Genomic DNA, 27,323 nt, shown 5'->3' with positions numbered 1-27,323 from the left:
TTGCGCAGTTGTAAAATGGAGGCAAATCCCTTCTTCCCCAGGCCTCCCGTACTGTACCCGCCCAGCCTGTAAGAAAAGGGCCACATTGGCCGCACTCTTAGATCTTGTACTGGGTAGTATTAGGAAGAAGTGAGGCCTTCCCAGTGCTTCATGGAGGGGCTGCTCAGCCGAGACCTCGCTGAGGCTGAGCCATGTTTCCAAAAGTGGTTTGTACTCCACTGACGAAGCCAGCCTGTAGAAACCTCCATTCGCACTCTAGTCCTTGGCTGGGCTGCTCTCCGGGGCCAGATCAAACAGTGTCCCAGGGAGGAGCAGAGGCCTTTGAAGTTGGCTGTGTGGAGCTGACCGGGTAGATCAAAGCCTGTGGAGCGAGCCGAGCCGTTCTAGACCCAGATGAATTTTGTATCAGCCTGGGTTGTTGAGCTTCTTGCTCTCCAAGGGGCATGAGGCGATTGATCTAAACCCACAATTGATATTCTGGCCTTGTAGGAAGGAGCAGTCCTTTCTGGATGCCCTTTGAAAGGGAAAAGAAGCCTTCCTCGTGAACAGACAGGGCCCCAGGGTGTTCATTGTCTCTCTTTCTGTTTGGTGACTGGTCTGGATCACAAAGTCGGCCAGTGGAAGGGAAGGAGCAAACCAGCACCTGGCTGCAGAGCAGGAGTCTCTGATGGCATCCCCAGGTAGCGATGGAGTGTTCTTGTGCTGGCTATCCAGCCAGCTGCCTCTGACTCAGTTCTGCTATCCTGGCCACTGTTCATGGGTCTAGATGGTGGAGAATGAGGCCTGGATTTGTGCTTTGGGCTTCTTCAGCTTCCTGCATGACGTGCACCATGAGGCCCAGGCCACAGGGCATTGGCAGTCCACAACGGGCCTGTGGATGCTGGTAGTGGGCTGAGCATATGGTAAGACATATCTTAAGAGGAAGCAAGCAGGGAGGTGAGGAAGCCGCTGGCCTAGGGCCTCTTAGCAGAAAGAAACACGAGCTTGAGTGGGGCCCCCAGCCTTATGTTCTGGGGTTTGGGGATGTGTGGTTATTAGCATCTTCAAAAGCAGAAGGTCCTAGGGTAGAGCTTTCGCAATGACGTTAGCCATGGCCTTGGGATCTTCCAAGCAACGGGTATGTATGGGAGTGTTTACTCTTCAGAAACAAATGAAGTTCTTGGAGCAGCAGCAGGACGAGACCAAACAAGCGCGGGAGGAGGCCCGCCGACTCCGGAGCAAGATGCAGACCATGGAGCGGTGAGCTTTGGGGGCCCAGCTCTCAGGACAGCAGCAGGGGTTGGGTCATCTCTGTGGCTCAATTCTCCATAGGCTGTAGAGGGCTCAGGCCATCTGGATGTAGGCACGGGGTCTCTTTGCTCAGCCTCTATGGGCTTCTCTACTTTCTGTGGTGACCCTTGCCACGCTCCTTCCTATCTCCGTTGTCTGTGGACAGATAACTTGGCAGGTCTTTTGCTCTAAGTACCTCTGGGGAGCCCTGATCTCGAGGACCTCTGTCAGCCCCTCTTCTTCCCCAGCAGCATCCCTGAACCTGTGCGCAGCTCTGCTGTGGGGCCTTTCTTTGGGCAGACCTGCCTGCTAAAGCATCCTAGCAGCCTAGGCTGTCACCATAGCAACAGCAGAAAAGGGAGGCAGAGCTGCACTGGGTACCTACCCATCAGCCTCCAGATTTTAAATGCCGTGGGCTGGGTGTTTTTCAGGATTGAGCTCCTACTCCAGAGCCAGAGGCCCGAGGTGGAGGAGATGATCCGAGACATGGGTGTGGGACATTCAGCGGTGGAGCAGCTGGCTGTGTACTGCGTGTCCCTCAAGAAGTGTGTATTCGGGCCCCTGTGTCCACGCCTAGGAGCTAAGCCATAGCGCCTCAGCCATGCCTTGCCATCTGTTGCCCCTCTGTTGCAAAGCAGAGTAGGTGGAGTTAAGGGACAAGTCCCAGAGCCATGTTGTCTGTTTGAACGGACCCCACCTCTCACTGTGTGGCCAGGAGCCAGTTTCTCAGCCTCTCTGACCCTTAGCTTCCTGAATGGAGATAGTAATAACCTGCCTCATAGAGTTATTGAGTGAACTGAGAGTGAATTAAAGCCTTATTTCTAGGGAGGCTGGCACAGCTCTGTGAACTGTAAGCCCCGTCATGTCTGGAGCCCGTTCCCATCAGCACGGTTACTGAACCTGCCTGCCTTGCATCAGACACTTGGCTCAGATTCCCCAGTGCTGTGGGTATGGTGCTGGGGAAAGGGCCATTTAGCTGACAGTCACAGAGGATCCCAGATGGCCCCTGTGGGGGCCAGGTGGTATAGGGGGCCTCCTAAGTGAGGTCCTCCATGAGGCCAACTTCTTGCACACCCTCTCCAATCACCAGTGCCTGTAGGACAGGCAGGAAACAGACCCGCCGGCTGTCCTGGCGATGGATGCAGGCCTCCGCAGAGCCCCGCCGTTGGGCCCGGGAGTCGGAGTAGGAAGGAGGACGTGTGAAGGCTGGGGCTGGGCTGCTGGGTTGGTGCTCTGGCTCGGTCTGACCAGCAGGGTGGCCCATTCTGACATCTTTCCATGGCTCCTTCGTAGAGAGTACGAGAATCTAAAAGAGGCTCGGAAGGTCTCAGGAGAGCTAGCTGACAAGCTGAAGAAGGACTTGTTTTCTTCCAGAAGCAAGGTAACTTAATGAGGAGCAGAGGGGGAAGGGAGGCGTGGCTGTCCTTTTCTCATGCTCATTCATGTCTCCTGAGCAAGGCCCTGGGGCCTGATGTTGCCACTGACTGCATGGGGCTGTTGGGTCATGCACAGAAACCGGTTACAGGTCCTCCCTGGGCACCGGCTCTGGTTTTGTGGCTTGTCCACTTAGGGTGGCAGGTCATACAGGTACTCTCCTAACGCGTGCACATTTATGCTCCCCTCTGCTCTTCTTGGCTCCTGGGCACCTCTCAGCTGGCCGGAGAGGAAGCTCCCAAATGGGACAGCTTCAGAGATCTGTGTTCGTACCGGGCCCAGAGCAGGAAGACTCCTGGAACCTGATATGGTCAGCTTGGCTGCTTTTATTTCCGGGCCTGGTGCGCCCATGAGCTATAGGGTGTAGGAAGCAGCCCTTGTTCCTAGGCAGCTCCAGATGGACACTTCCAGACTAAAGCCCAGCCCCACAGAGCTAGCATCTTCCCCCGTACTCCCACACTCTTCTGGACCCTCGGCTACCGTGAGCATGCACTGGGTAGCAGAGGGCAGGAGCAGGGCACATGGCCGCCCCTTGCTCATCCTCTACTCCCTCCACCTTATAGTTGCAAACAGTCTACTCTGAACTGGACCAGGCCAAGTTGGAGCTGAAATCGGCCCAGAAGGACTTACAGAGCGCTGACAAGGAAATCGCGGTGAGGGTCACCCCTGGCCAGAGCAGAACGCAGAGCTGGGCTAGCTCTGCCTGGGAACCTGTGCGCCAGTCAGTGGTGGTGGTTCTGGGCTCCCTGCATCCTCCCGGGTCAGGGTGGGTCACGATGTGCACCTTGACCCTGATCCGGAGCCTAGGCCTTGGCTGAGGGCAGATAGCCCCATGGGTCTTCCCTCACAGTCTGTCCTCTACCTACGTTCCTGAGGTCACCAGGGGAGGGTCTTCACCAGAGAGAGGTGCTGGGGCCTGGTGGTCCTGGACTCCTGAGCCTAATGATGGGGTCTCAGGCCTCGCTCTGTTCCCCGTGGGCCGGCCCTTCGTGCCTGTCGGTCATGTCCTTGTCAGTCTCTCTTGGTGCCTCCGCCTTTCTTTCACACTCTTCTTGTTTCTTCCTCAAGAGCCTGAAAAAAAAGCTAACGATGCTGCAGGAAACCCTGAACCTGCCGCCAGTGGCCAGCGAGACTGTCAACCGCCTGGTTTTAGAGAGGTTCGTCGACCCTCTGGGATGGTGCAGGGACCCCAAGCTGGAAGAGTGCCCTGGTAGGGGTCTTTGCTCCTGGCTTTGGTGGGCAGGTGGTCCATGTGGGTGTGAAACCTGTGGATCTCCTGCCCTGGGAGGCAGCCAAGATTTAGCTGGAAAGCAGTTGCGAGGCAAGTTCTGGTCTCTGACAAGGGGAGGCCAGGGGAGGCTAGGGAGGACCTAGAGATGGTCAGAGGCGGGGCAGGGGCACTGACCGTCTGGGGCAGCCCGTTCATGCAACAGCTCACCAAATGCATCTGTCTGCCCCAGGTTCTAAAAACAAGCAAAATCCTCCACCAAAACAAGTCCCCTCTGATCGCGGGAATGTGTGCATTAAAGCTGCCAGCAGAGGGAGCCAAGAGGCAGAGCTGCCCAGTGAGGGCCCAGACAGAAAAACGCTGGCGCCAGGGACCAGCCTTTTGTTTGAGCTACTTTTCAATGTCCTTTGGAAAATCGTCATGCCCCCTCTGTCCCCCGTCCAGTCAGTTGCTGGAGCCTGCCCGTCTAACCTCTGCGGTGCCTCCTGCCCCTTTTCTGGCTACCACCTGTCCATATGGCTTGTGACCTGTCTTCCCGCTCATCCTACCAGCCCAGCTTTATCAGCCCCTGGGCATCACACCACTCCTCCTCCACCCAACACTCCCAGACCCCTTGGCACTGTGCTTAAAGCCCCCTGGAGCCAGACTTGAGGGCTGCGGTGGATCTTTAGGCTTTAGCCAAATCATACTGTCAAGCGCAGCGGAGCACTCCTTGCCTTCCTGCCCCTCTGCCTTTCTGTGCATCTCTTCTCCACTTTAGGCTGCTCTGGGGCCCGGACTCTCGCAACAGGTCCTTACCGAGTGCCTGCTGTGCATCAAGCTCCCCCTGGCCTCTTGGAGCTTGAGGGTCAGTGGGATAGACAGCCTTGGGGGTTAGATGGTGAAGCGCCAAACCACATCATAGAATTTGGTCTGTAGCTCCAAGTGGGGATGAGCCCACTCCATTCCGAGTGGGCCCCGTGCCAGAGCCCGCAGCCCGCCTTGGCACAAGGAGGACTGCTTCAGCTCCCCCATCTGTCAGGCCAGCAGGACACCGCATCTGACAGGCCTACATCTGTCAAAGCTGGGCCGGGCCTCCCACCAAGCTGCACGCAGGGTGACTTCATTCCTTGTTTTCTCTAGTATTTTTGTGAGCATGAAAATTGGGTGGCAGGTCTGTCGCTTTTAATGTTGGCCCTTCCTTTAACTAAGCACAGTCTGCTCTAAATTCAGGGTCCTCTCTTAGAGCCCTAAGCTCTCAAAAATAGTCGTTGAATCCTCAGCAGCTTTGCTCTATCTTCTTTGTGCTCTGGTGTCAAGACCCTCAAAACTACAGGACCCCTTAAAGACCCTACCTTCACCTTTCCCCTGTGATAGTTGACAGATTGTCGTGTGGGTCTGGAAGAAGCCTAAGCTTTCCTGATACATCACAATATATAGGCACATTCCATCAACCGGTATTCAGATCTGAAGGAAGGGCAGTTCCGGCAGCGAGAACAGCAGGTGCAAAGGCCCTGAGGCCTGACAGCAAGGCGTGTTTGGGGGAGAGGGGCAGGTGGACCAAATCGCTGCAGGGCTTCACAGCCTGGGATTGTGGGTTTCATCCTAAGGATAATGGAGGCTGTCGAGGGTGCTCGAGGACGATTGCTCTGGTGGGAGTGCGTACATCTCTGATTTTCATTTCATCACCCATCAGTGGTTCCTTGAACCTGCACTCTAGCCCAGAGCATACCAGGTCACCAGCTTGATGTGCCCTCCTAGATCTCTGCTTCATTACAGATGAAGATCTCAGAGAAATACACAGCAATTTGGGGTCATTCAGGGTTTGATTTTAGGTGTTTCTTAGTACTTTAGTGTCATTCTATAACTTTGAAATATGGCTCCCTGGAATGTCTTTTCAGATTAGTCTGCAGAGATGCATGTTCTCCCTCCTGCCACCCCATGCGTGCGGAGCGCACAGCCATGTTCGCCCAGGCACCCACCCCCCTCAGTAGATAGCCAGGGCAGTTCCAGTTTTCCACGCTGTCAGAAAGCATTACAGGGAGCCCCCGAGTTTGAGGGGGAGAGGCGAGCTGGCAAGGCACTCGTCCCGGGACTTCCCCGGCTCTCCCGGGTGGGAGCCACTGTTTCTCGTATCTCATGTCTTACCCTTTATCGATCGGCTTCCTTGCTTTGCTAAAGTTCAGAAAGTTAGCCCCCCTCAGAACCCTGCAGATGCTGTGTTCCAGCTGTCTGAAATCCGGTATTGCCACTGAGAAATTGATGCCTATCTCCCTCTTGATCCTTTTGTAGAAAGGCGAACCTATGTTTCCTCTCGGGAGAGTTTTAGGCTGCTTCCTCTGCCCTTGAGCTTCTGCGACTTCCCCACAGCACTTCTGAGTGGGTCTTTTCCATTGACCCCCTGGCCCTTGGTGTGACCTTTCAGTGTGAACACACGAGTCCTTCGCTCCAGGAACTGTCTTGTGCTGTACCTTTGAGACTCTGCGGCTTCTGGTTTGTCCGGCCTCCCTTTCTGGAACACCTGCAGGTCTAACGTCTCACCTCCTGGCCGGGTCTTTCATGGTTTTACCTTTGTGTTCTATTACATTCTGGGAGGTTTTCTTAATTTTAATTGGAATTTCTTAATTTTCATAATTTTTAACTTCATCGATCTACTTTTTATTGTGGTAAAATATAACACAAAATTCACCACTTTAACCATTTTTAAGTGTATAGTTCTGTGGCATTAAGTACATTCACATCGTTGTACAGTCATCATTGCCATTCATTTAGAGGACTTTCCATTTTCCCCAGTGGAAACTCTACCCATTGAACACTGACTCTCCATTCCCTCCTCTTCTGACCCCTGGCAATCACCATTATGCTTTATTTTTTTATTATTGAAAGTTCTCATCACAAGAAAAAGAAATCATGTAATATACCTAGAACTAATATACAATGTTATATTGATTACCTCTGAGAGAGAGAGAAGGAGAGAGTGAGGGAGGAAAGGAGAGAGAGGGAGGGAGGGAGGGAGAGGACAATTAAACGTAATGTGGTCTCCGGGATGGGATTCACTTTTCCCACTTGACGTGGAATCCACGTGATTTCTTTTCTGCCTCCCCATCTAGCACTGCACGGTCCAGTACAGTAGCCATTGGCGTTGTGTGGCTGTTGAGCTCTTGCAATGTAGCCAGCCCAACTTGAGATGCACTTGCAAGGCCGTGATAGTGGTGGTGGTGGTGGCAGGAGAGACGGGGTGGGCAGCAAGTGTGCACCCAACGAGAGGTACAGCTCTTCGGCCACCACCTTCCATCAGCCCCCATGGGTCGAGCCATAGTTGGCCCCCTGTGTGGCCATCACCAGCTCCCCGTGCCTCTACCACCTCCTGAGCCCTTCACAGGCAATGCCGGCCCTCTATTTTCTGTCTCTATCAATTTGACTGCTCTAGCAACCTCATGTAAGTGGAATCTAATAATGTTTGTACTTTTGTGACTGGTTTATTTCACTTAGCATATTGTCTTCAAGTTCATCCATGTTGGAGCATGTGTCAGAATTTCCTTCCGTTTTAAGCAATCCCATTTTAAATTTGCAAGCATTCTTTCTTGCTCTCTGAGTGCATCCTTTGCAAAATATGCTATTCCTTGTTTTATGGGCTAGCATTCTTGTTTCTCTTGGGGTCAGTGTTTTTAGGTCATGGCCTTTCTCTTGGACTTCCGTCCCATGCCTGGGGGTCCTTGGCCGCCTGTGACCCTCTGAGGAGGAATAACAGAAAGACTGCCTGGGAACCTAGCCTATGTAGATAGGGTTCGGGGGGAGTATGCAATGAACTGACATCACACTGAGTCTTCCAGAACTTACGGTGCAGAGAGCTTTACTGTTGGGTCCAGTACAGGCTGCCCTAAATCACCACAGATGGTTTGCTTGATGTCTTTGGGAAAGAGTCTTCCATTTCTTGGCCCATGGTAGCAGCCTGGCTGCCTGGTCTTCTGGCAGTCCAGATATAGGAAGGGGTGGAGCCAAGCTCCGACCTTCCATCATTACCCCAGTTTTCAGGCCTGTTTAATGCTCCTGCACATCCAGACCTTCCCTTTGTCCCCCTTGCATTCGTAGCCCTCTGCTGTGGCTTCTGCTTATTGTGTAGTTCCGCTGTCCCCTGGCCGTGCTCCCTCCCAGAATTTTGGGGAAAGCCGTGGGTACTGAGGGTGGTTGCCCCTTCCATTTGTTGCAGTAGGATTATCCTTCACTCCTGTCATTTTAGGGAGGCCTCAGGAGGTGACTTATCACCCCCAGCTACAGAGGGGGTATTCAGAAGACCTCTCTCAATGAACCCTAAGGGTCCCTGACGTGCAGGCGGAAGGGAGTTGGCGAAGCCTTTGCTTAGAGTAGGCTGGCCAGGTGCCATGAGTTCATGGAGGACACATTGACTGCCTCCATGCCACACAGGTGATGGGTCTGCCCAGGGCCTTCGTTCTCTTTTGGGAAGGTAGGCTTTGAATGTTTCGCTCCACCGCCTGAGGGGCTGTTGTCCTGGGCTGCCACTGTGGCCCTGAGTAACCAATCTCTCTGTGTCTGGTAGCCCAGCGCCTGTGGACATGCTGAAGCTTCGCCGGCCAGCCTTCAGTGATGAAATCGACCTCAATGCCACCTTTGACGTAGACACGCCTCCAGCCCGGCCCTCTGGCATCCAGCATGGCCATGCCAAGAAGCTCTGCACAGAGAAGACACAGTAAGTGGTGGTCTCTGGCCCCGTCCATAGCCCGGAGGGCGGAGAGCTCTGCAGGCCCTGTCCTAATAGTGCTGAGTGGCCGATGGGGCAGTGAGGGTGACCAGGGCTTGGCCATGGCTTCGGTTCCACACACCTCTTCTTTCCCCTCCTGAGTACTCACTCTGCGCCAAGCCCTCCCCTTGCTTATCTCATTAATATTCACCATCATCTTTCAAGAAAAGATGTTGGCATGTAACTTGGAGAGAACACAGAGGTTCCAGTGGGGGCAAGTCTGGGCCGATGATGTTGGCGGGGTGGGCTCCCAATATCTTGAGAACCTGCCCGCCAGAGCCCTGAGCCATGGACTCTGAACTTTCTCTTCCATAGTGAACCTTTCAGGTTTATGCTTGAAGCAAGACCACATCAAACCGTGGAGCCCGGGCGGCAGCCCACAGGGGCAGGTGTGGAGCTGTGTAGAACTGTGGTGGGGTGGGCGGGACCTGCACTAGGGATGCAGTGAGATTGGGAGTGGGGAGCCATCTGCTTGGCCGAGCGGGCCAAGTGTAGTCAATCGTGGGGACGGGATCGCCTCTCATACGTACAGGTGGGTACGTGCTACTCAGATGAGGGAGGTCAAGGGCTGAGCAGGCTGCCTCTTAATCAAAGGCTTTGGACTTGAGAGAGAAATTGAGCCATTGGGCGGTAGAGTTGGATGAGGCCCTGGGGGAGGGCAGAAGGGAAAGCCAGCTGGGCGCTCCACCTCTCCCCGACCTCAGGGGCGGAGGTGCCAGTGCCGTGCGGGGCCAGGCCTGGAAGCAGTGAGAAACCTAGGAGACATGGGCTGCAGTCGGGGTTTGTCCGTGCCTGTGCCACACTCGGGCTTCCTCGGGTTACTTTTCTCTAGCTGTAAAGGTTGAAGGTGGGAAGCCGGGGCCTGCAGGGGTGTGAGGGCACCCAGGACGCCCCTGATCTGGGTCACCCTTCCCAGGCCCAGACTCACAGCAGGTAGAGAGCCTTGCCATGGTCTTCATGTAGCCTCGCCACAGGCTATGTGGGCAGAAGCAGAGGGGTCCAGAGTCAGCAGGCCAGGATCCTGCCCCTGTGTTCATGGCTTTGAGAAGCCACCAGGTCACCATCTTCCCACCCACTTGGGAAGGTATCCAGCTGCCAGGGTCCCCAGGAATTGGATGGAAACAGCGTGTAGCTCTGGATCTGGGAACGGGGGACCAGGGCCTGGACCTATGGTCTGTTCTGGCCCAGACCCTGCCCGTGTGGCTTATCTAGCTTGTCGAGGAAGATGGCTGAGCCCTGCGTCCTGAGAGTACTCTGTGGGTATTTAATTCACTAAGGGTCTCGTGGAAGTGGTGGCCCCTCTCTTGGCAGGCAGAGTGAGCCCCAAGCTCACACATGCTTTTGTCTGTATCAGGGGATGACCGGCTTTCCTCCTGTGGGTGGTGACTCAGTCAAGCTTTCCACCCCATGTAGAGCCTGGGACACGGCGAGGTGCCTGAGGGCGCGGCATTAGCGTAGCCCTGACCGGAAACCACGAGATCAGAACATGGTCCAGCCTCTCCTGCCTCTGCCGTGGGTGACTGTGGCTGTCCAACTGTTCACAGACCTGTGTTTGGGGTGGGAGGTCACTGAGGCGCCTTGCCTAGCACACAGCCATGACAGCTGTGCCACACGGTGGCTCTGCAAGGGGCATGTGCTGAGCCTGACTGCCCTGTTCCTTGTGTCTTGCTCACCAGCCTCTCGCCTTTATGTCTCACCCTTGCAGCTCTCCCGTTCAGGACATTCCCAGGAAGGTGCCCAAAGGCCCCAGGCAGGTAAGGCTGCCCAGAGGGAGCTCAGGCAGTCACCATCCAGCCCTGGGCAGGACGCAGTGTGCAGCTGGAGAGGGCAGGGGCTTGCCTGAGCACCGTCTCTCCTGGCCCAGGACTGAGGCACTTTGGAGCCACCCCTGGAACCCTACTCATTATCCTTCCTGCCTCCCAGTGAGGCGCCAGAGATCCTGATCCTGTTCCACTACCACTGCCCCCCCCCCCCCCCCGTGCTGCCATCCAGCTCATCGAGTCTGCCTCTGGGGTCTCCCCGCAGGAGTCCCAGCTCTCGCTGGGCGGCCAGCACTGTGTGGGAGAACTGGATGAGGAGCTGGCGAGCGCCTTCCCTGTCTTCATCCGGAACGCTGTCCTGGGCCAGAAACAGCTCAAGAAGGCCAGGACAGAGCCCTGTCGCAGCACAGATGCAGTGAGTATGGCTTCCCACAGTGGCAAGTGCCAGCCTTCTCTGGGGCAGGGGGGACTGGGTGGCCAGTCTCCCCGCCCATCAGCCTGGCCCACTCACCTCTTCTTTCTACTTTAGGTAAGGACAGGCTTCGATGGTCTCGGAGGCCGGACAAAATTCATCCAGCCTGTATCCTTGTTCTGTGCATTGGCTGAGCTGAGTTGTAGAGCCCACACCATCCCTCACCTGCACCCCCAGACCCAGCCTGCCAGGAACTGCAGCCTCAGGTGTGTAGCGCCAGACCTCGCTCAGCACAGCAGGGCAGCCCACCCTTCAGTCTCAGCCTTCCCTGCCCTGCGTTCCAGTCCCCTCTCGGGGATTTTTCCTTGACATTACCTTCAGACTGACACAACTATGATCCGCCCACTGCCTGTTAAGCCCAAGGCCAAGACTAAGCAGAGAGCGGGAGCCAAGAAAATGCTCCCGCCATCCCAGGCTAAGCTGGATACCTTCCTGTGGTCGTGAGAACAGTGGGTCTGGTCAATGGCCAGATACCTGCCTCGACTTGCAGGCCAAGGACTAGCTCAGTGGGGGCCCGGGGGCATGGCCCCTGTTCCAGGAGCAGCCTCGAGAGGAGTAGGGGCTTGCCTGAGGCAAGAAGATGGACTGAGGGGGAGGCCCAGGGATGGTCCTTTTGCTGCACTTACCCTGCCCCACCCCCACCACGCTGGGCCGACCTGTGGGAGCTGCGACCCGCTTGACCCGGTCGCCGTTCTGCGGCGGGGCTGGCTCCCGTTCATGGCCTTAACCAGATGTGGTGGAGCTGCTTCTGCTCCTCCAGACCCGGGTCTTTTGTTGACCGTGTGGACCAAAAGGCTTGAGGTTTCTCAGGCGGCTTCTGCCTGCCTCCGACTCGCTGCTAGGTGTGGCCTGGGCCAAGTGGAATGGGGAATGGGGGATGGTTGTGGGGGAGAAGATGGGGGGAGGGCAAGATTTCTATGTTAAAAGTAAAAATGATAGACTTTCTTCTTCCTGGCTCTGGGAGTGTACGTTTGCCCTTTGGAAGACTGTTTGGCATGACTTTCTAAAGCGCGACCTTCACCTGGACTCATGCAGCGGTTCCGCTCTTAGGCATGTGCCCTCTCATAGCAAGAATGAAATCACTGCAGCTTTGGCCACAAACTCTAACCCAAAAGCCACAAGCAGGAAGGGAAATCGGTAAACCGAGGTCTCGTTACAGGGAACTCACAGCAAGCACAGCGAATAACCAGTGGCACCCCCCGCCTTTCCCCCTCTCGACCCTGCCGGCCAAATTGCCAGCCTTTGGGTCTTAGCTTCAAGAGCACTTCCTCCTAGAAAACTTTCCTCCTTGACCCGCAGCTTGGATGAGGCCCCCTAACATTCCCCCTCACCGCTGTCTGGGAGTTCACCTACTCCTGCAGGGCCCGGCATGGGCCTGACATGGGGAATGAGAGGGTAAGTGACTAATTCAGGGCGGGAGTGGCCAGCTGCTCTCCAGCAGATCTGGGGAACGTGCGGGGCTTCATGGGGACACAGAGACGCAATTATAATCAACTATTTCAAACTCTGGAACCTGATCAGGCAACAACGAGGAAGGTCCTGAATGAAGGCAGAGCCTGTGCTCGAACCAGCCACCAACCGCCATCCTGCAGCCCGTGGGGGCAGCAGCTCCAGTTCTGAAAGCAGGTGATGGGTGCCAGGGCAGGGGTGGGGACCTTGCCCTCCAAAAATCTGAGGTGGTGTGTTTTGGCGAATCTGATGTACCCTGAGATAATTGCCTTGGGTTCAGCCTTCTCTGGTGGCAGCATCTGTCAGAGGATTTAAAGGGCCAAGGCGGTACCCAGTGCCTTTTTGTTATTGTTGTTAGCCAGGAAGTCTTTGTCAGGCACTTAGCTGACTACAGAGATAACGGAACAGAAACTTCAGTGACCAAACACAAGGAACTCACACTTTACAAAAGCATTTTGAAAAAGTCACAAATGAACAGCTTCAGCTCTCAAGAAGCAAAATTTAGCAACCCCTAGGTGTGGGAGAATTCAATTTCCAGAGTTACAGTAACTCTACTAGACTATCCAGTTCTCAACAAAAACTCACCAAGCATAGAAATAAATAGGAGAGTACGGCTCATTTACAGGAAGAAGAATTTGACAGAAGCTCACTGATAAATTTTATAACTGATAAATACAATAACTGAAATGAAAGATTCACTATCGCTAGAGCCACGAAAATCCATTGCTTTCTTATTTATCAGCAGTGAACAATTAAAAATATCACAGTAGTACCAAGGAGGAGGAAATCAAAATATTTAGGTGTAAATCTAGCAAAATATGTACAAATCTATGTGAGGAAATCATTAAAATTCTGATGAAATAAAGATCTAAATAAACGGAGAGATTCCAGGTGCATGGATAGGAAGACACAATATCGTCAAGATGTCACTTCTTCCTGACTTGATCTAGAGAATGAACAAAATTCCAATAAAAATTCCAGCAAGGTATTTTGTTGATATCGGCAAACTGATTCAAAAGTTCATATGGATTCTATCTTACATGTTCTCAAATGTTTATATTTCAACAAACCTCTACCTCTACACACGTCTATACAGAAAAGGAAAAGACCAACAGTCAAGACAATACTGCAAAAGAACAAAGTCTAAGGACTGACATTACTCAACTTCAAGATATACTGTAAAGGTACAGTGATCAAAACAGTTACGGTACTGGCAAAATAGACAAATACATCAGTGGAACAGCGTAAGCCCAGAAATAGACCCACACACATATAGTCAACTGATCTTTGACAAAGGAGCAAAGGTAATACAATGGGGAAAGGGTAATCCACAACAAATGGTGCTGGAACAACTGGGCATCCACATGGGAAAAAAACCCTAGACAGTTCTCACACCACAAGAATTAACTCAAAACGGATCTTAGTCAACTGGAAAACACAATGCTATAAAACTCCTAGAAAATAACAGTGACATGGGAGAAAATCCAGGCCACCTTGCGTTTGGTGATGACTTTTTAAACAACACTGAAAGAAAGCATGATCCATGGAAGGAAATTTTATAATTTGGACTTCATTAAAACTTCCACTCTATGAAAAATGCTGGGAATGAAAAGCTTTGCAAAAACGTATTTGATCAAGAACCGGTATCCAAAACATACAAAGAACTCTTAAAGTTAAAAAATAATGAAACAATTTAAAAAACGGGCATAGGTCTGAACACACGCCTCACCAAAGGAGATACACAGATGGCAAAGAAGCATATGAAAAGGCGTTCGACGTCATGTAACTGGAGAAGTGCATATTAAAATGGCATTGAGATACCACTACACACCTAGAATGGCCCAGATCCACAACACTGACAACGCTGAATGCTGGAAAGGATGCGGAACAACAGGAACTCTCATGGTGTCGCTGATAGGAATGCAAAAATGGTACCCTTCGGCAGTTTCTCACCAAGCTAAACAGCAACTGTGCTCTAGGTATTTAAGTAAGTTAAGAACGCACAAAACTGCGCACACATTTGTAGTGATTTATAATTGCCCCTCAAAATTGGGAGCAGTGGAGATGTTCTTTAATGGGAAACTGTACTATGAAGGGGTATGTGGAAACTTTCCGTACACATGGTTCCCTGACAGTTATGAGAAAAAGTAGAAATTCACCAAAGTTTACTGAAACTTAGCCTGTTCATCAATTCCACCTCTGGATGCTGAAAGTTCCACCAGACTCTACATTTCCAAAATACTTGCTTCAGCTCAGCTCAGTTGTTTCATTGGAGGGGTGGATTTCTGGAGTTTTCTGCCATCTTCCTTCAAACAACACCCTTAAACAATCAATGGGTCAAAAAAGAAATCACAAGGGAACTTAGAAAAACTTGAGATTGAAGATGAAAACACAGCATATCAAAATTTATGGGATGCAGCAGAAGTTGTACTGAGAGGGAAATTTATGGCTATAAACACCTACATTTAAAAAAAAAAAATCTAAATAACCCCGCTGTATATTTTAAGGAACTAGGAAAAGAAGAGCAAACTAAAGCCAAAGTTAGTAGAAGGAAGGGAATAATAAAGATGAGATTAGCTATAAATTAGATAGAAAATAGAAAAATGTGAGAGTGTGATTCATAATAAATACATATTTGGTCTTCCATATACCCCTGGCTCAGAGCTCCTAAAACCCTTGGCATTTCCTGTGGTGAGACTGATAGAGGTGCCTTTTATTATGTTACTTAGGTGACTTTTGGAAAGCTCCTGCAGATGGGGACTGGTTGCTAGGGGAGCCAACCTTTTGATTAGAGGGTTGGAACTTACAGTCTTACCACCCGCCATACACCTTCTAGAAGGGGAGAGGGGCTGGAAATTGAGTCCAATCACCAATGGCCAACAATTTAATCAATTGCGTCTATGTATTGAAGCCTCCATAATAACCCAAAAGGATGGGGTTCAGAGAGGGACTGGGCTGGTGAACATGTGGAGGTGCTGGGAGACAGGCGTGCCCAGAGAGAGCGTGGAAGCTCTGTGCCCCTCCCCACCCCTTGCCCTGTGCGCTGTGCGTCTCTTCCGTCTGGGTGTTCTGAGTTATGTCCTTTCATAATAAACCAGTAATCCAGTCAGTAAAATGTTTCCCTGAGTTCTGTGGGCTACTTTAGCAAGTGTATTTAACCTCTAATCTATAGCCAGTCTGTAATACAGGTGACAACCTAGACTTATGATTGGCATCTGCAGTTGAGGGAGGAGGACCTATCCCTTAGCCTGTGAGATCTGATGCTATCTCCGGGTACGTAGTTTCAGAATTAAGTTGAATTGTAGGACACCCAGCTGGTGCTGGAGAATTGCTTGGTGGTATGGAATAAATACACACAATGCAACCGGTATTAGAATCCTAAAAAACAATAAAATCAACACAAGCAAAATCTTGTTCTTTGAAAAGATCAACAAAATTGACAAACTTAGATAAATTGACTAAGAAAAAAAGAGCAAAGACTCAAATGATTAAAATTAGACATGAAAGTAGGGACATTTCTACCAATTTTACAGAAATAAAAAAGATTATAAGGGAATATTGTGAATAACTGTACACCAATACATTGGATAACCCAATTAAAATGAATAGATTTCTAGAAACACAAACTAGCAAAACTGACTCAAGAAGAAATGTAAAATCTGAATAGATTTATAACTAATAAGGGGATTGAATAAATATTTTTAAAAACTCCCCCCGAAAAAAGCCCAGGGCCAGCTTCACCGGTGATTCTACTAAACATTTTTAAAAAGAACACCAAAAAGACATCATCCACATTGTAAAAAGGCAACCCACGGAGTGGGAGAAAGTCTTTTCAATTCATCTCTCTGATAAGAGATAATACCCAGAATGTATAGAGAACTTCTAAAACTAAACGACAACACAATGAAACAACTCAATTCGAAAATGTGCCAAAGTTTTGAACAGACATTTCTCCCAAGATTTACAAGTGGCCAATAAGCACATGAAAAGATGCTCAGTATCACTAATCATTAGTAAAATGCAAATCAAAACTACCATGAGATACCACTTCATACCCATTAAGATAGCTACTATAAAAAAAGTGTTGGGAAAGATTTAGACAAATTGGAACCTTCGTGCACTGTTGATGGAAATGTGAAATGGCACAGCTGCTGTGGAAAACAGTACGACAGTTCCTTAGCAAATTTAAAATAGAATTGCCATATTTAGCCATTCCACTTCTGGGTATAATCCAAAAGAATTGGAAGCAGGATCTCAAAGATATTTGTACGTCCATGTACATAGCAGCATTATCCACAATAGCTGAGACATGGAAGCAACCCAGCGTGCATTGACAGACGAATGAATAAGCAATGGAATATTCACTTGGCCTTAAAAAGAAGGAAATTCGGTAGCATGCTACAATATAGATGGACTTTGAAACATTTGCTGACTGAAACAGCCAGTCAGAGAGAATCTGGCCCTGGTTTCTCTACCTAGTACATACGACGCACTCAAAAAATGTTTATTGAATGAAAACACACACACCCGGCCCCAACCCCACCGCCAATTACCTACCACTGCACATTCACTAGGATGCGTATAATTTTTTTAAAAAAGGAAAAACCAGTGTTGGCCACAATGTCGAGAAATAGAAATTTTGCACATGGCTGGTGGAAATCATTTTGTTGGTCCCTCAAAAAGTTAAACACAGAATAACCGTATGACCCGGCAATTTTTCTCCTAGGTATATACTCCAAAGAATTGAAAACAGGGACTCAAATACATGTTCGAGAATGATCATAGAAGCACTATTCATAATACGCGAAAGGTGGAAACAACTCAAATGTCCATCGACAGGTGACTGGATAAACGAATGGCGACCTATGCATATAATGGAATATTATTCAGCCGTAAAAAGGAAGGAAGTACTGATACATCCTACAGTTTGGATAAACCTCAAAAACATTATGCTAAGTGAAAAAAAAAAAAGGTACCAAAGGTCACCTTTTGTATGATTCCTTTCATATGAAATACTCAGACTAGGCGGATCCCTAGAGACAGAAAGAATATGAGTGCCTGCCAGGGGACAGGGTTAGGGGGTGGGCAGGGACGATTTACTGTGGCGCGGTGTTCCTCAGCGGGTTATAAAAGAGTTTCGAAACTAGAGAGATGCGGTGCTCGCACAACGCCATGAGTACACTCACTGCCACGCTTTGAATAGTTGTTTTAATGTTATATGAATTTTACCTCTCTTAAAAATAAATAAATAAATAAATAAATAAATAAATAAATAAATAAATAGCTAGCGTGATAGCGCCTGGTTTAGCTATTGCAGAGTTTTGTAGGGAGCTGTGGTCCATCCTCCAGAGGACTGGTCCCAAGTTCCTAAGAAGGCACAATGACCATCTGTGGGTGAAAGTTACCCGGGACCTCTCTCTGCTGTTTTGTTTTGTTTGTTTGTTTTTTTAACAGTTCGAAGGGTTTTTATTGGCTGCAAGGGGAAGTGGATCGGGAGGGGATGTGACAGCTCTGGCTCCTGGGCCGCCTTCATAGGCTCTGTCGCCACCCTCCAAAAGCTCTGTACTATTTTTGCAACTTCCTTTGAGTCTATAATTATTTCAAAATACAATTTTAAAGGAAAAATAAGGACACACGTGATCATGGTTGCACCATGCCTCCCACTCTGAAGGCTGGCACTGGGAGATTGACTGCCCTCTCTGAGGCCTGGGACTGACCCCTGACTGGACACCCAGGACTGTCCTCCAGCTCTCTGTCCTGGTCTGCAGCTGTGGGCAGGGAGGAATCCTTATTTTCTGAGGAGATAGCTCAGGGCCCAGCAGGCACTCCCAAAGGTGCCGGGCTCCACCCAGGTCTGTGGTTGGGGCCCTGTGGGTGGGACAACATAGTGGTCATAAGCTCCCACAGCCTTGAGGCTGGGACGAGCTCTGCTCCCGGGTCTCTCAGTCTCTGTGTGGGGGATACCAGGCCCCGGGGCAAGTCCTCAGAACAAGGAGTTGCCACCAGCACTCTGCGGGCAGGAAGCCCATTCAGGCAGTGGCACCTGAGGGGCACAGGGGCCTGAGGGTTCGGACACCTAGGAAGCCACAGGAGACTTGTATGCAACCCACATGGGTCCCTCCCATGGCCCGCCCCCTACCTGCTCCCCCAGAGGTCAAACAGAACTCCCACCTCACCTGTGACTCAGGGCTGCCAAAACTCACCTTTGCCAGGCCAGTGCAGGCTGGAGGCAGGATCAGGAACCAGGTCTGAGTCTAGTTTCACTTTCAGTTTTGTTTTCCCCAGAAATGACAGAGAAACCAAGAAGGAAGCTATAGCCAGCAGAGTCTTTCGCTCCCTTAGCCTTAGTGCCTGTTTGCATTAGCCACAGCTGGGCACTGGCGTCTGCTGGCACCGCCTCGCACAGGGCCCCTATCTGTAAGCTCTGCAGCCCATTGTCCAGCCCCAGCCCTCGGAATGGATGTCCTGGAGACCTCCAAGTTACTGGACGAGGAACTGTACTCGCGGCAGCTGTGAGGCCCGAGGTAGGGAGGGGAGAGGGGTGGCCTTTTGAGCTCTGATCTCCAGTTGACTGCTCTCTTACCTCCCATCCACAGGTATGTGCTGGGCTTGCCAGCCATGCAGAGGCTTCAGGGGGCTAAGGTCTTGCTGTCAGGTCTTCAGGGGCTGGGGGCTGAGGTGGCCAAGAACCTGGTCCTCATGGGTGTGGGCAGCCTCACTCTGCATGATCCTCACCCCACCTGCTGGTCCGACCTGGCTGCCCAGGTGAAGGTCCCGGGGGGCTATGGCTTCTCAGACCAGGGTGGGGGTAGGGCCCAAGAGATATCTCTTTGCTCAAGCCAAACTGGGTCTCTCTCTCTAGTTCTTCCTCTCAGAGAAGGACTTGGCAAGGAGTAGGGCCGAGGCATCTCAGGAACTTCTGGCCAAACTCAACGGAGCTGTTCAGGTTCACGTCTACACAGGCGACATCACCGAGGACCTGCTGCAGAACTTCCAGGTGCCCTCCCAGCCCCTCTCTCCATGCCAGTCCAGCCCCCTTCTCCAGCCCATGGGTGCAGAGCAGGCTGGGCAGTGGCTGTGGCCCTGCTGACCATGAGGTCCACTCAGGTGGTGGTGCTGACTACCTCGAACCTAGAGGAACAGCTGAAGGTGGGTACCTTGTGCCACAAACACAGAGTCTGCTTTCTGGTGGCTGACACCCGGGGCCTCGTGGGGTGAGTGAGACTGCCTGCCTAACCTGCCATATCTCAGACGGCTGTCCTTAGAGCCAGGCTTGCTCGAATACCCCTGCACCCAGCCCCACACCTATCCTCGCATCCGCTCCTCATCCTGGTCTCTGTCCGCCCCTCTGCTTCCGTCGCCCCAGCCTGCTCCAGTAACTCCCTCAAACTCCAGCTCCCCAGCCCCTCCCGGCATTCTGGCCCTCTTGGCTTGCCCTGCTGTCCCCCACCTTTTATCACAGTCATGTGGTTAACCACTTACCCATCTCTGTGACACCTACCACCTCATCACAGGCAGTTGTTCTGTGACTTTGGTGAGAACTTCACTGTGCAGGACCCTACAGAGGCAGAACCCCTGACAGCTGCCATTCAGCACATCTCCAAGGTGGGCATTAAGGTGTGGGCCAAGGAGGGGCTGCCAGAGGCTGTGGAAGGCAGGTACAGGCACCCCTGAGCCAAGCCACCTTTTCCCCAGGGCTCCCCTGGCATTCTCACCCTGAGAAAAGAGGCTGGTGCCCACTACTTCCGTGATGGGGATTTGGTGACTTTCTCGGGCATTGAGGGCATGGTCGAGCTCAACCACTGTGATCCCCGGCCTATCCGCGTGCAGGGTGAGCCAACCCCACTCCAACTCCAGGCCCAGTGCCCCAGCTCCCTTTGGGGGCAGATGCAGCCTGGTCCTTGAAGATAGGTTCTGCCTCTGCCTTCCTCAGGCTGGGGCAAGGTCGAGGACACAGATGCAAGACAGGATGGGGTGTGGGGTTCAGAGGTCATGCTAACTAGGCCGGATCTCCCCCAGAGGACGGGACCTTGGAGATTGGAGACACGTCCAATTTCTCCTGTTACTCGCGTGGCGGGGCTGTCATTGAGGTCACGAGTTCCCGGACTGTGAGCCATGTGAGTGCAAGTGCATCTGAGGTGGGGCGCTTGGGAGCCTCGAGGGGCCCACAGCGTTCTGGATCTGTCCCTGAGACTAGCGACACCTGTAGGAGCCCTTGGATGCAGCTCTGCTCCAGCCCCGCGTGGTGGCCCGGAGTCCCCAGGACGTTCACCGAGCCCACTGTCTGCATCAGGCCTTCCGTGCACTGCACAAGTTCCAGCAGCTCCGCGGCCGTCCGCCCCAGCCCTGGGACCCTGTGAGTGGCCGCACTGCCCCTGCCCCTGCGCTGTCTCAGCGTCTCAGATGCCCAGAGGCACCAATGGCTGTCACGAATCCAAGTTCGAATCCCAGAGCCAGTTTCCCACTTTTATAAAGGAGATGATAAACATCTCCAGACCAGAGGCTGAGACCCCAAAAGTGTCAGGCACAAAGCCTGGGGGCCCCCTGCTGCCTCTTAACCGCTCAGATCCGGGCTGGAAGCTGCACCCAGGTCTGGTGCTGGGCGTCCTCTGGTGAGGGCGCATCGTCTGCTCCCTACTCAGGCTTCTGCTTCTTTTTCTGTGGAACAACAGTGGGGTGGCTGCCTGAAGGATTTGAGTGGGGGAGTGGCGCTCAGGCCAGGGCTGCTGTGCCCACAGAGTCCTCCCCCACAGGCTGATGCAGAGAGGGTGGTGGGCCTGGCTCGGGCCCTGGACCCACTGAGGGGGACAGAAGGAGAGCCACTGGAAAAGCCACTGGACGAGGCTCTCGTGCGGACAGTCGCCCTGAGTAGTGCTGGTAGCCTGAGCCCCATGGCAGCCGTGCTGGGTGCAGTGGCTGCCCAGGAAGTGCTGAAGGTGGGCACAGGCACAGGCAGGGTGGGGCTGGGAGGGGTGCAGAGGTCGCTGTGGGTGCCAGACAGTGACCCTGGAGGCTTCACCGACCTGGGTGCAGCCCCCAGCCTGGATCTGAGGGGCCAGGATGTGGCATCAGTCCCTAGACTAAAGCGCTGGCCTCTAGGCAGTCTCCGGGAAGTTCATGCCCCTGGACCAGTGGCTGTACTTTGATGCCCTTGACTGCCTCCCGGAAGATGAGGAGCACCTTCCCAATCCCGAGGACTGCTCCCCGGTGAGAACCTGGGGTAGGGGGTGCACGCCTCATCCAAACTCATGACTAGGGTAGAAACAGGAGGAACAGTTCCGAAGTCCTGACCCAGAAAACTCAGTGCGAGAGGGATGCGCAGCACAGGACAGCGGCCATCGCTGACCTATGTGTCTGTCTCCTAGAGATGCTGCCGCTACGATGGGCAAATCGCAGTGTTTGGGGCTGGTTTTCAGGAGAAGCTGAGCCATCAGCGCTACCTCCTGGTGAGCTGTGTGGTGAGACTGGGAGCGTCTGTGGAAGGGCCAACGAGCCAGGCCCTCTGGCTAAGGCCGCTCCTGCTGGCAGGTGGGCGCAGGTGCTATCGGCTGCGAGCTGCTCAAAGGCTTCGCCCTGGTGGGCCTGGGGGCCGGGGGCAGCGGGGGCGTGACTGTCGCAGACATGGACCACATCGAGCGCTCCAACCTCAGCCGTCAGTTCCTCTTCAGGACCCAGGACATTGGCGTGAGTGCCTGCTCCTGCCCCACCCCGCGGTCCTGGACTGCCCTCTCACAAAACCCCTCGCCCCCCACCCAGCATCTCCCTCTTCTCTCCTCAGAAGCCCAAGGCAAAGGTGGCTGCAGAGGCTGCTCACCGCCTGAACTCAGACTTGAGGGTGACCCCGCTCACTCACCCTCTGGACTCCACTACAGAGCACATCTATGGGGACGAATTCTTCTCCCGTGTGGATGGCGTGGCTGCCGCCCTGGACAGTTTCCAAGCCCGTGAGTGCTCAGCCTTGGTGCTCAGCCCCTTGTCTAAGGCCATGCCAGCCCCCCTCCTGACCCTCTGTCCCCCTTCCAGGGCGCTACGTGGCTGCCCGCTGCACCCACTATCTGAAGCCACTGCTGGAGGCGGGCACGCAGGGCACCCGGGGCAGTGCTTCTGTGTTCATACCGCATGTGACTGAGGAATACAAAGCTCCCGCCTCGACTCCTTCTGAGGATGCCCCGTATCCCGTCTGCACCGTGCGGTACTTCCCCAGCACGGTCGAGCATACCCTGCAGGTGAGAAGCACCCCAGAGACCCCGATCCCCTGCCCCTTGGCTCAGTTCTCAGCTACAGACCTGTTCCCCACTGATACCTCATGGTTCCTCTCTCCCCAACAGTGGGCCCGGGGTGAATTTGAGGGGCTCTTTCGTCAGTCTGCCGAGGCCATCAACCGCCAACAGTAAGGCCACCAATAAGGGTGGATGGGAGTCCAGGACCCCCAGCAACAGAGTCTTCAGGGCTCAGTCTCAAACTTCCATCTCCGCAGGGCACTTACCTCACTGGCAGACACGGACGGGCCAAACTTGCCAGCGCTGCTGCCGGTGGTGCTGGGTGCCCTCAGAAGTCGTCCACGGACCTGGCGAGACTGTGTGATGTGGGCCCTCGGTCACTGGCAACTAAGCTTCCATGATGGCATCGCGCAGCTACTCAGGCCTAATGAAGTGGGTGGCTAAGCGGCCAGGTGGCTGAGGGCTCGCGGGGACTGAGCCCGGCAGCCTCCGATCGTAATCTCCTCTGCTTAAGGATGGAACACTTCTTTGGTCGGATCCCACGCCGCGTCCCAAGCCCCTGGAGTTTGACGCCGGTCAAGTGAGTAGGGGGTCTCTTGGGAGTCCCAGGATGGGAATGTGGCCTCCGAGGACAGGAATGGGCACCTCCGCATTCTGTAGAGATGCTTAGATGCTGGGAGACGGAGCCGCGTTTGGGCACATGTAGGTGTCCACACGTGAGGCAGAGGCAGGCACTCAAACGGAGCCTCGAAAGGGCAGCGACCCCCACCCCGTGCACCCACACATGCTCACTCACGCTCACGTACTTGCCCCTGCTCTTGGTCTGACTGCAGGACATGCACGTCCTCTATGTGCTGGCGGCGGCTAATCTGTACGCCCAGATGCATGGGCTGCCTGGCTCCCAGGACCAGCCTGCGCTCAGGGAAATGCTGAAGGTGCTACCACTGCCTGGCCCCCAGGACCTGGCCCCCGTCTTTCCTAGTGACCTGGCCTCTGCTAAGCTTGGTGAGGTCCTTGGCCCTGCCTCCCCCATGCTGCCACCCAAGGGCCTTACCCTGTCCTCAGCTTGTGCCATAAAAGGAAGAGGGCGCCTATGGACCCTGAGGGGAACTCACTATCTCTCAGGCCCTCTGACCTTGCTTCTCTCTCATCCTCTGGCCCCTCAGTGTGTGCTATTCCTGCTGTCTACCCCATCCCCAGCCCCCATTCCCTTAACAGATTTTCAGCAGAAAAGCACAAACCATTGGGCCCTGGGGAGCAGTTAGCTATGGTGCCCAGGTGAAGACAGCGTCACATAGCACATGCGAGTGCATACAGATACACATAACACGCACACATGCACACACGCACACATGCACATATACACGGAGAAGGAGCGGGTGGGCTGGAGCTGCTGTGGAGGAGACAGCAGCATCCATCAGACAGAGGTCTTCCTGAAAATGGTGGAGACCATAGGTCTTGGCAGAGACCAAGAAGAGGCCCCGGGCTCCAGGGAGAATGCAGGAGATGGGGGCTGAGGACTGCCCTAATAGCTCCTTCCCCTGACAGGCCCTGAGCAGGTGCAGAGATTACATGAAGCCCTGAAAGTCTGGAGTGTGGATGCCCCGCTGAGGCCACTGAGGTTTGAGAAGGTAGGAGCTCAAGTAGGGGTGTAGAGCTAGGCTGGAGGGAGTTATGGGGAAGGTCAAGAGCTAAGAGGGTAGCTTTGGAGCCCCCTGGCCTGAGTACTTCTCCCGGCAGGACCCCAGAAGCAGCTCACCTTCCCTGAGCCAAAGCTTCCTCCCTTATCTGATAAGTAGGGAGCCGTGAGCATCCACAGAGAGAACTGTGGGAAGATCTGTGCAGTGGCACATGGTCAGCCACGGTGAGGGGCACAGAACAGTGTTAATGCTTCTGTAACTTGGGCCTCACAGGATGATGACAGCAACTTCCATGTGGACTTTGTGACGGCAGCAGCAAGCCTAAGAGCTCAGAATTATGGGATCCCACCAGCTAACCGTGCCCAGGTAACCCTGCTGGGGCTCCAGCCTGGAGGTCTGGGTCAAAATCCAGCCCTACATCCTGGGCCCAGACCAAATCTCCTGTCCTTGACAGAGCAAGCGAATCGTGGGCCAGATTATCCCAGCCATCGCTACCAGTACAGCGGCTGTGGCGGGCTTGGTGGGCTTGGAGCTGTACAAGGTGGTGGGCGGGCCACGACCCCTCAGAGCCTTTCGCCACAGCTATCTGCACCTGGCTGAAAACTCCTTCAGCCGCTGGGTGCCTAGCGCCCCAGCCATCCAGAAGGTGAGCCCCTGACTCCCCACCCAACCAAGCCTGGGTTTTCCCTACACCTATGGAAACAAGCCCTGCTCTGGCTTCTGGCTCAAACCAAGACCCAGACTATGGGGGAGTCCTTAAGACTCCCTTCAGCCCCCCTTCTGCTGCTGCAAAGCCAGGCTGGGGCCTGTCAGACACAGGAAGCAGCAGTCAGCCCCCCGCCCCGCGCCCCAACCCTCTGCTGCCCTGTCTGGGGGAGCTGCAGCTTTAACTCATTAGCTAGCCAGACATCTCCCCATAGCCCCTCCTTCCCAGGAGTGCCCCTGAGGGGGAGGTAGTGGGGAGGGGGGACTAGGGCCCTAGCTCAGAGCGGAGCCTGACTTCCGCCTGCATGCCATGGGGATCCTGGCTGGCCCGAGCTGAGTTAAAGGGCACTGAGCTCCCTGCCACCATGGATGTGGGGTCTGCAGCCCTGTGGGGATGTGCGTTCGTGTCACAAGTGTGAGTGTGCTGAGATCCGGGCATCCCTGGCCCTGTGGCATGTGGGCGTGGAGAGAGCATGCTTGCACATCTGTGTACCAGATGAGCGTGCAGGGCTCTTCTTCAATGTGGGCTCTCATGGGTGTGCGTGTGAGTACACGAGTGGGTGTTCCTGGGCCTGTGTGCATGTGTTCTTTCAACCGCAGGGCTATGAATGGCCCTGGCTATGTGCCGCGGCTCTACGTAGCTGGCATTTCCTTGGGGTACAGAAGAGGGGGTGGAGAGAATGTCCTCACCAGGGGAGAGGGGAGAGGTCATAGGCCTGCGCGGGCCCTTTGCTAAGTCGCTCTGGGGTCCCTCAGGGCACAGCTGCACAGAGCCCCTTTGTGAGGGGCCCTGCCTCTAGTTAGCACACAAGCTGCCTTTGTCCATGGTGGATGTGGAGGGGGGACCTCCCCACTCACTTCTGGTCCTGTCTCTGTTTGACCCCTCTATATTTTCTGGGGGGTTGGCAGGGCCTCCTGTCCTGTTCCCTGGCTGCCTGCCTGCCACCCAGTGGCCACTGTGCCCCTTGCCTGTGTGTGACCATGAGTAGTCCAAGGCCCTGGAAGTACAGCACAAGGGGACAGGATGAACCTACCCCCGTCCCCAGCTCCAAGCCTTGCATTTGAGGAATAAGCTGCTTTATCGGAGCTTCAGCGACTTCAGCGGCCCTGCTCCTGCTTCCTCAGGAAGCCCCGCCCCCCACCCCCCACACACAACCTGCCTGTGTGATGGATCGCTTGTTTCCCTGTGTGGGGGCCCCATAGCCCCATTTCCTGTGCTGGCCCCAGCATGGGCGGGGAGGGTGCTGAGACTCTGGGCCAAGATCCCACCTTCCACCCCCACTCCTGGCTTCTGCTTCCTGCCTCTAGTCCAGCTCCTCCCCTAGGAAAGGGGCCATCAGCTGCTGGTAACTGGGGTAGGGGAGGGTGTGTGAGGGAAGCTTCTCATTTCTCTCCACCATCACCCCCCAGTTCAACAGCCTGACATGGACCTGTTGGGACAGACTGAAGGTGCCTGCTGGGCAGCCCGAGAGGACCCTGAAGTCACTCCTGGACCACCTCCAGGTGTGCCCTGTTCCTTCCCACTCCCAAGTCTGGCCCAACCTGGTCCAGCTGGCACCTGACCCATCTCTCTCTAGGAACAACATGGGCTGAAGGTGAATATGCTGCTGCAAGGGAAGGCCATGCTCTACTCAGTGAGATGGTCACCTGAAAAGCAGGCCCAGTGCCTGTCCCTTAGGTGAGCCCACACCTGGCCTTAGCCAAGTCTTGTTCTGTCCCTGGAGGTTGGAAGTGAGGGACGCGAAGCCCTTCCTCTTCCCAGCCCCATTTGGTCCCCTCTCACCCTGAAGCTTCCTTTTGCCAAATGGAGCCAGCAAATGGGTTGGGGGTGGGGCAAGGAGGGGCCTCCAGGAGCTGCCTGCTTGGCTAGCCCCCACCAGCTTCTCCACACCCTGCTCAGTCAGCCCCCTTTCATAGCCCACTCCCAGGGGACTAGCAATTTCCTGCCTCCTGCCTGCCCTGCCAGCCCCAGCCGCTCTGAAAATAGTTTCAGATGTTTCCTGTCTTGAGCTGCTCCTGCTCCTGGCTCAGGCTCCTTATGGCCCAGCAGCACCCTCTAGTCCATGCCAGGCTACTCTCTTCCTGCCACTGCTCATCTACCAAATCTCCCCCAATTCTCCCCCCAACACACACCAGGGTGACAGAACTGGTGCAGCAGGTGACAGGCCAGGTGCCTGAGCCAGAGCAGCAGGTGCTGGTACTGGAGCTCAGCTGTGAGGGTGAGGACGAAGACACTACCTTTCCACCCCTGCACTACGAGCTGTGCAAGGAAGCAGCCCCGCTGCACAGCAATATTGAGCCCTGAATCCTGTGACCACAATAGATACTCAATAAATGCTTGTTGAAGGAAAGAGTAAGGAAAGAAGAGGATGGACGAAAGGCGGCAATGCACATGGGTGTGACAAGGG

The 27,323-nt window shown here is 53.9% G+C and overlaps 2 protein-coding genes across 5 annotated transcripts in view; both read left to right on the top strand.

Moving 5' to 3' along the window:
• The window catches only part of LOC107513364 (TRAF interacting protein), a 29,201-nt gene extending 11,604 nt beyond the window's left edge, over window positions 1-17,597 (top strand). Inside the window, exons 6-16 of one of the 2 annotated variants that reach the window (XR_004950438.1) lie at window positions 1,145-1,239; window positions 1,701-1,814; window positions 2,563-2,650; window positions 3,267-3,356; window positions 3,772-3,860; window positions 8,469-8,618; window positions 10,375-10,423; window positions 10,695-10,844; window positions 10,959-11,009; window positions 11,223-12,527; window positions 17,077-17,597. Coding sequence is in view for 1 of the 2 variants with exons in the window: in XM_016149972.2 (XP_016005458.2) it covers window positions 1,145-1,239; window positions 1,701-1,814; window positions 2,563-2,650; window positions 3,267-3,356; window positions 3,772-3,860; window positions 8,469-8,618; window positions 10,375-10,423; window positions 10,695-10,844; window positions 10,959-11,009; window positions 11,223-11,345 (999 nt within the window). In the remaining variant the exon portion in view is untranslated. Of the gene's footprint in view, window positions 1-1,144; window positions 1,240-1,700; window positions 1,815-2,562; window positions 2,651-3,266; window positions 3,357-3,771; window positions 3,861-8,468; window positions 8,619-10,374; window positions 10,424-10,694; window positions 10,845-10,958; window positions 11,010-11,222; window positions 16,592-17,076 lie in introns of those variants that run through there. The other variant, XM_016149972.2, reaches the window with a different exon arrangement.
• A 44-nt stretch (window positions 17,598-17,641) lies between these two features.
• Window positions 17,642-27,266, top strand: UBA7 (ubiquitin like modifier activating enzyme 7). Of its 3 annotated transcripts, none has more exons than XM_016149971.2 (24): window positions 17,642-18,874; window positions 18,947-19,115; window positions 19,213-19,347; window positions 19,458-19,564; window positions 19,865-19,955; window positions 20,046-20,181; window positions 20,370-20,467; window positions 20,560-20,706; window positions 21,104-21,286; window positions 21,450-21,557; window positions 21,716-21,796; window positions 21,879-22,034; window positions 22,129-22,294; window positions 22,374-22,576; window positions 22,679-22,740; window positions 22,828-23,002; window positions 23,085-23,150; window positions 23,404-23,575; window positions 24,119-24,201; window positions 24,484-24,576; window positions 24,665-24,856; window positions 26,326-26,418; window positions 26,493-26,593; window positions 27,052-27,266. In XM_016149971.2, exons 2-24 carry the CDS (start codon window positions 18,969-18,971, stop codon window positions 27,218-27,220), a joined length of 2,964 nt encoding a protein of 987 aa, XP_016005457.2. In that variant the 5' UTR covers window positions 17,642-18,874; window positions 18,947-18,968; the 3' UTR covers window positions 27,221-27,266. The 3 variants fall into 3 exon arrangements, with proteins under 3 accessions (XP_016005457.2, XP_036075056.1, XP_016005456.2); XM_016149970.2 differs by having other exon boundaries at window positions 17,643-18,862; XM_036219163.1 differs by lacking the exon at window positions 21,104-21,286 and having other exon boundaries at window positions 17,642-18,862.
• The last annotated feature ends 57 nt before the right edge of the window (window positions 27,267-27,323 follow it).

The sequence above is a fragment of the Rousettus aegyptiacus genome, unplaced genomic scaffold (genome assembly GCF_014176215.1).
Source record: "Rousettus aegyptiacus isolate mRouAeg1 unplaced genomic scaffold, mRouAeg1.p scaffold_m13_p_4, whole genome shotgun sequence".
Classification (NCBI taxonomy): domain Eukaryota; kingdom Metazoa; phylum Chordata; class Mammalia; order Chiroptera; family Pteropodidae; genus Rousettus; species Rousettus aegyptiacus.
Note: the sequence above shows the minus strand (reverse complement) of the source record. Positions and strands in the feature narration are given on the sequence as shown.

What these genes read in the sequence shown, in the direction of transcription:
- UBA7 (XM_016149970.2), top strand. Translation starts at nt 18,807, where the DNA reads ATGGATGTCCTGGAGACCTCCAAGTTACTGGACGAGGAACTGTACTCG. An exon ending in CGCCCCAGCCCTGGGACCCT is followed by an intron (nt 20,707 to 21,103) that starts GTGAGTGGCCGC and finishes CCTCCCCCACAG; the next exon opens with GCTGATGCAGAGAGGGTGGT. An exon ending in GCCATCAGCGCTACCTCCTG is followed by an intron (nt 21,797 to 21,878) that starts GTGAGCTGTGTG and finishes TCCTGCTGGCAG; the next exon opens with GTGGGCGCAGGTGCTATCGG.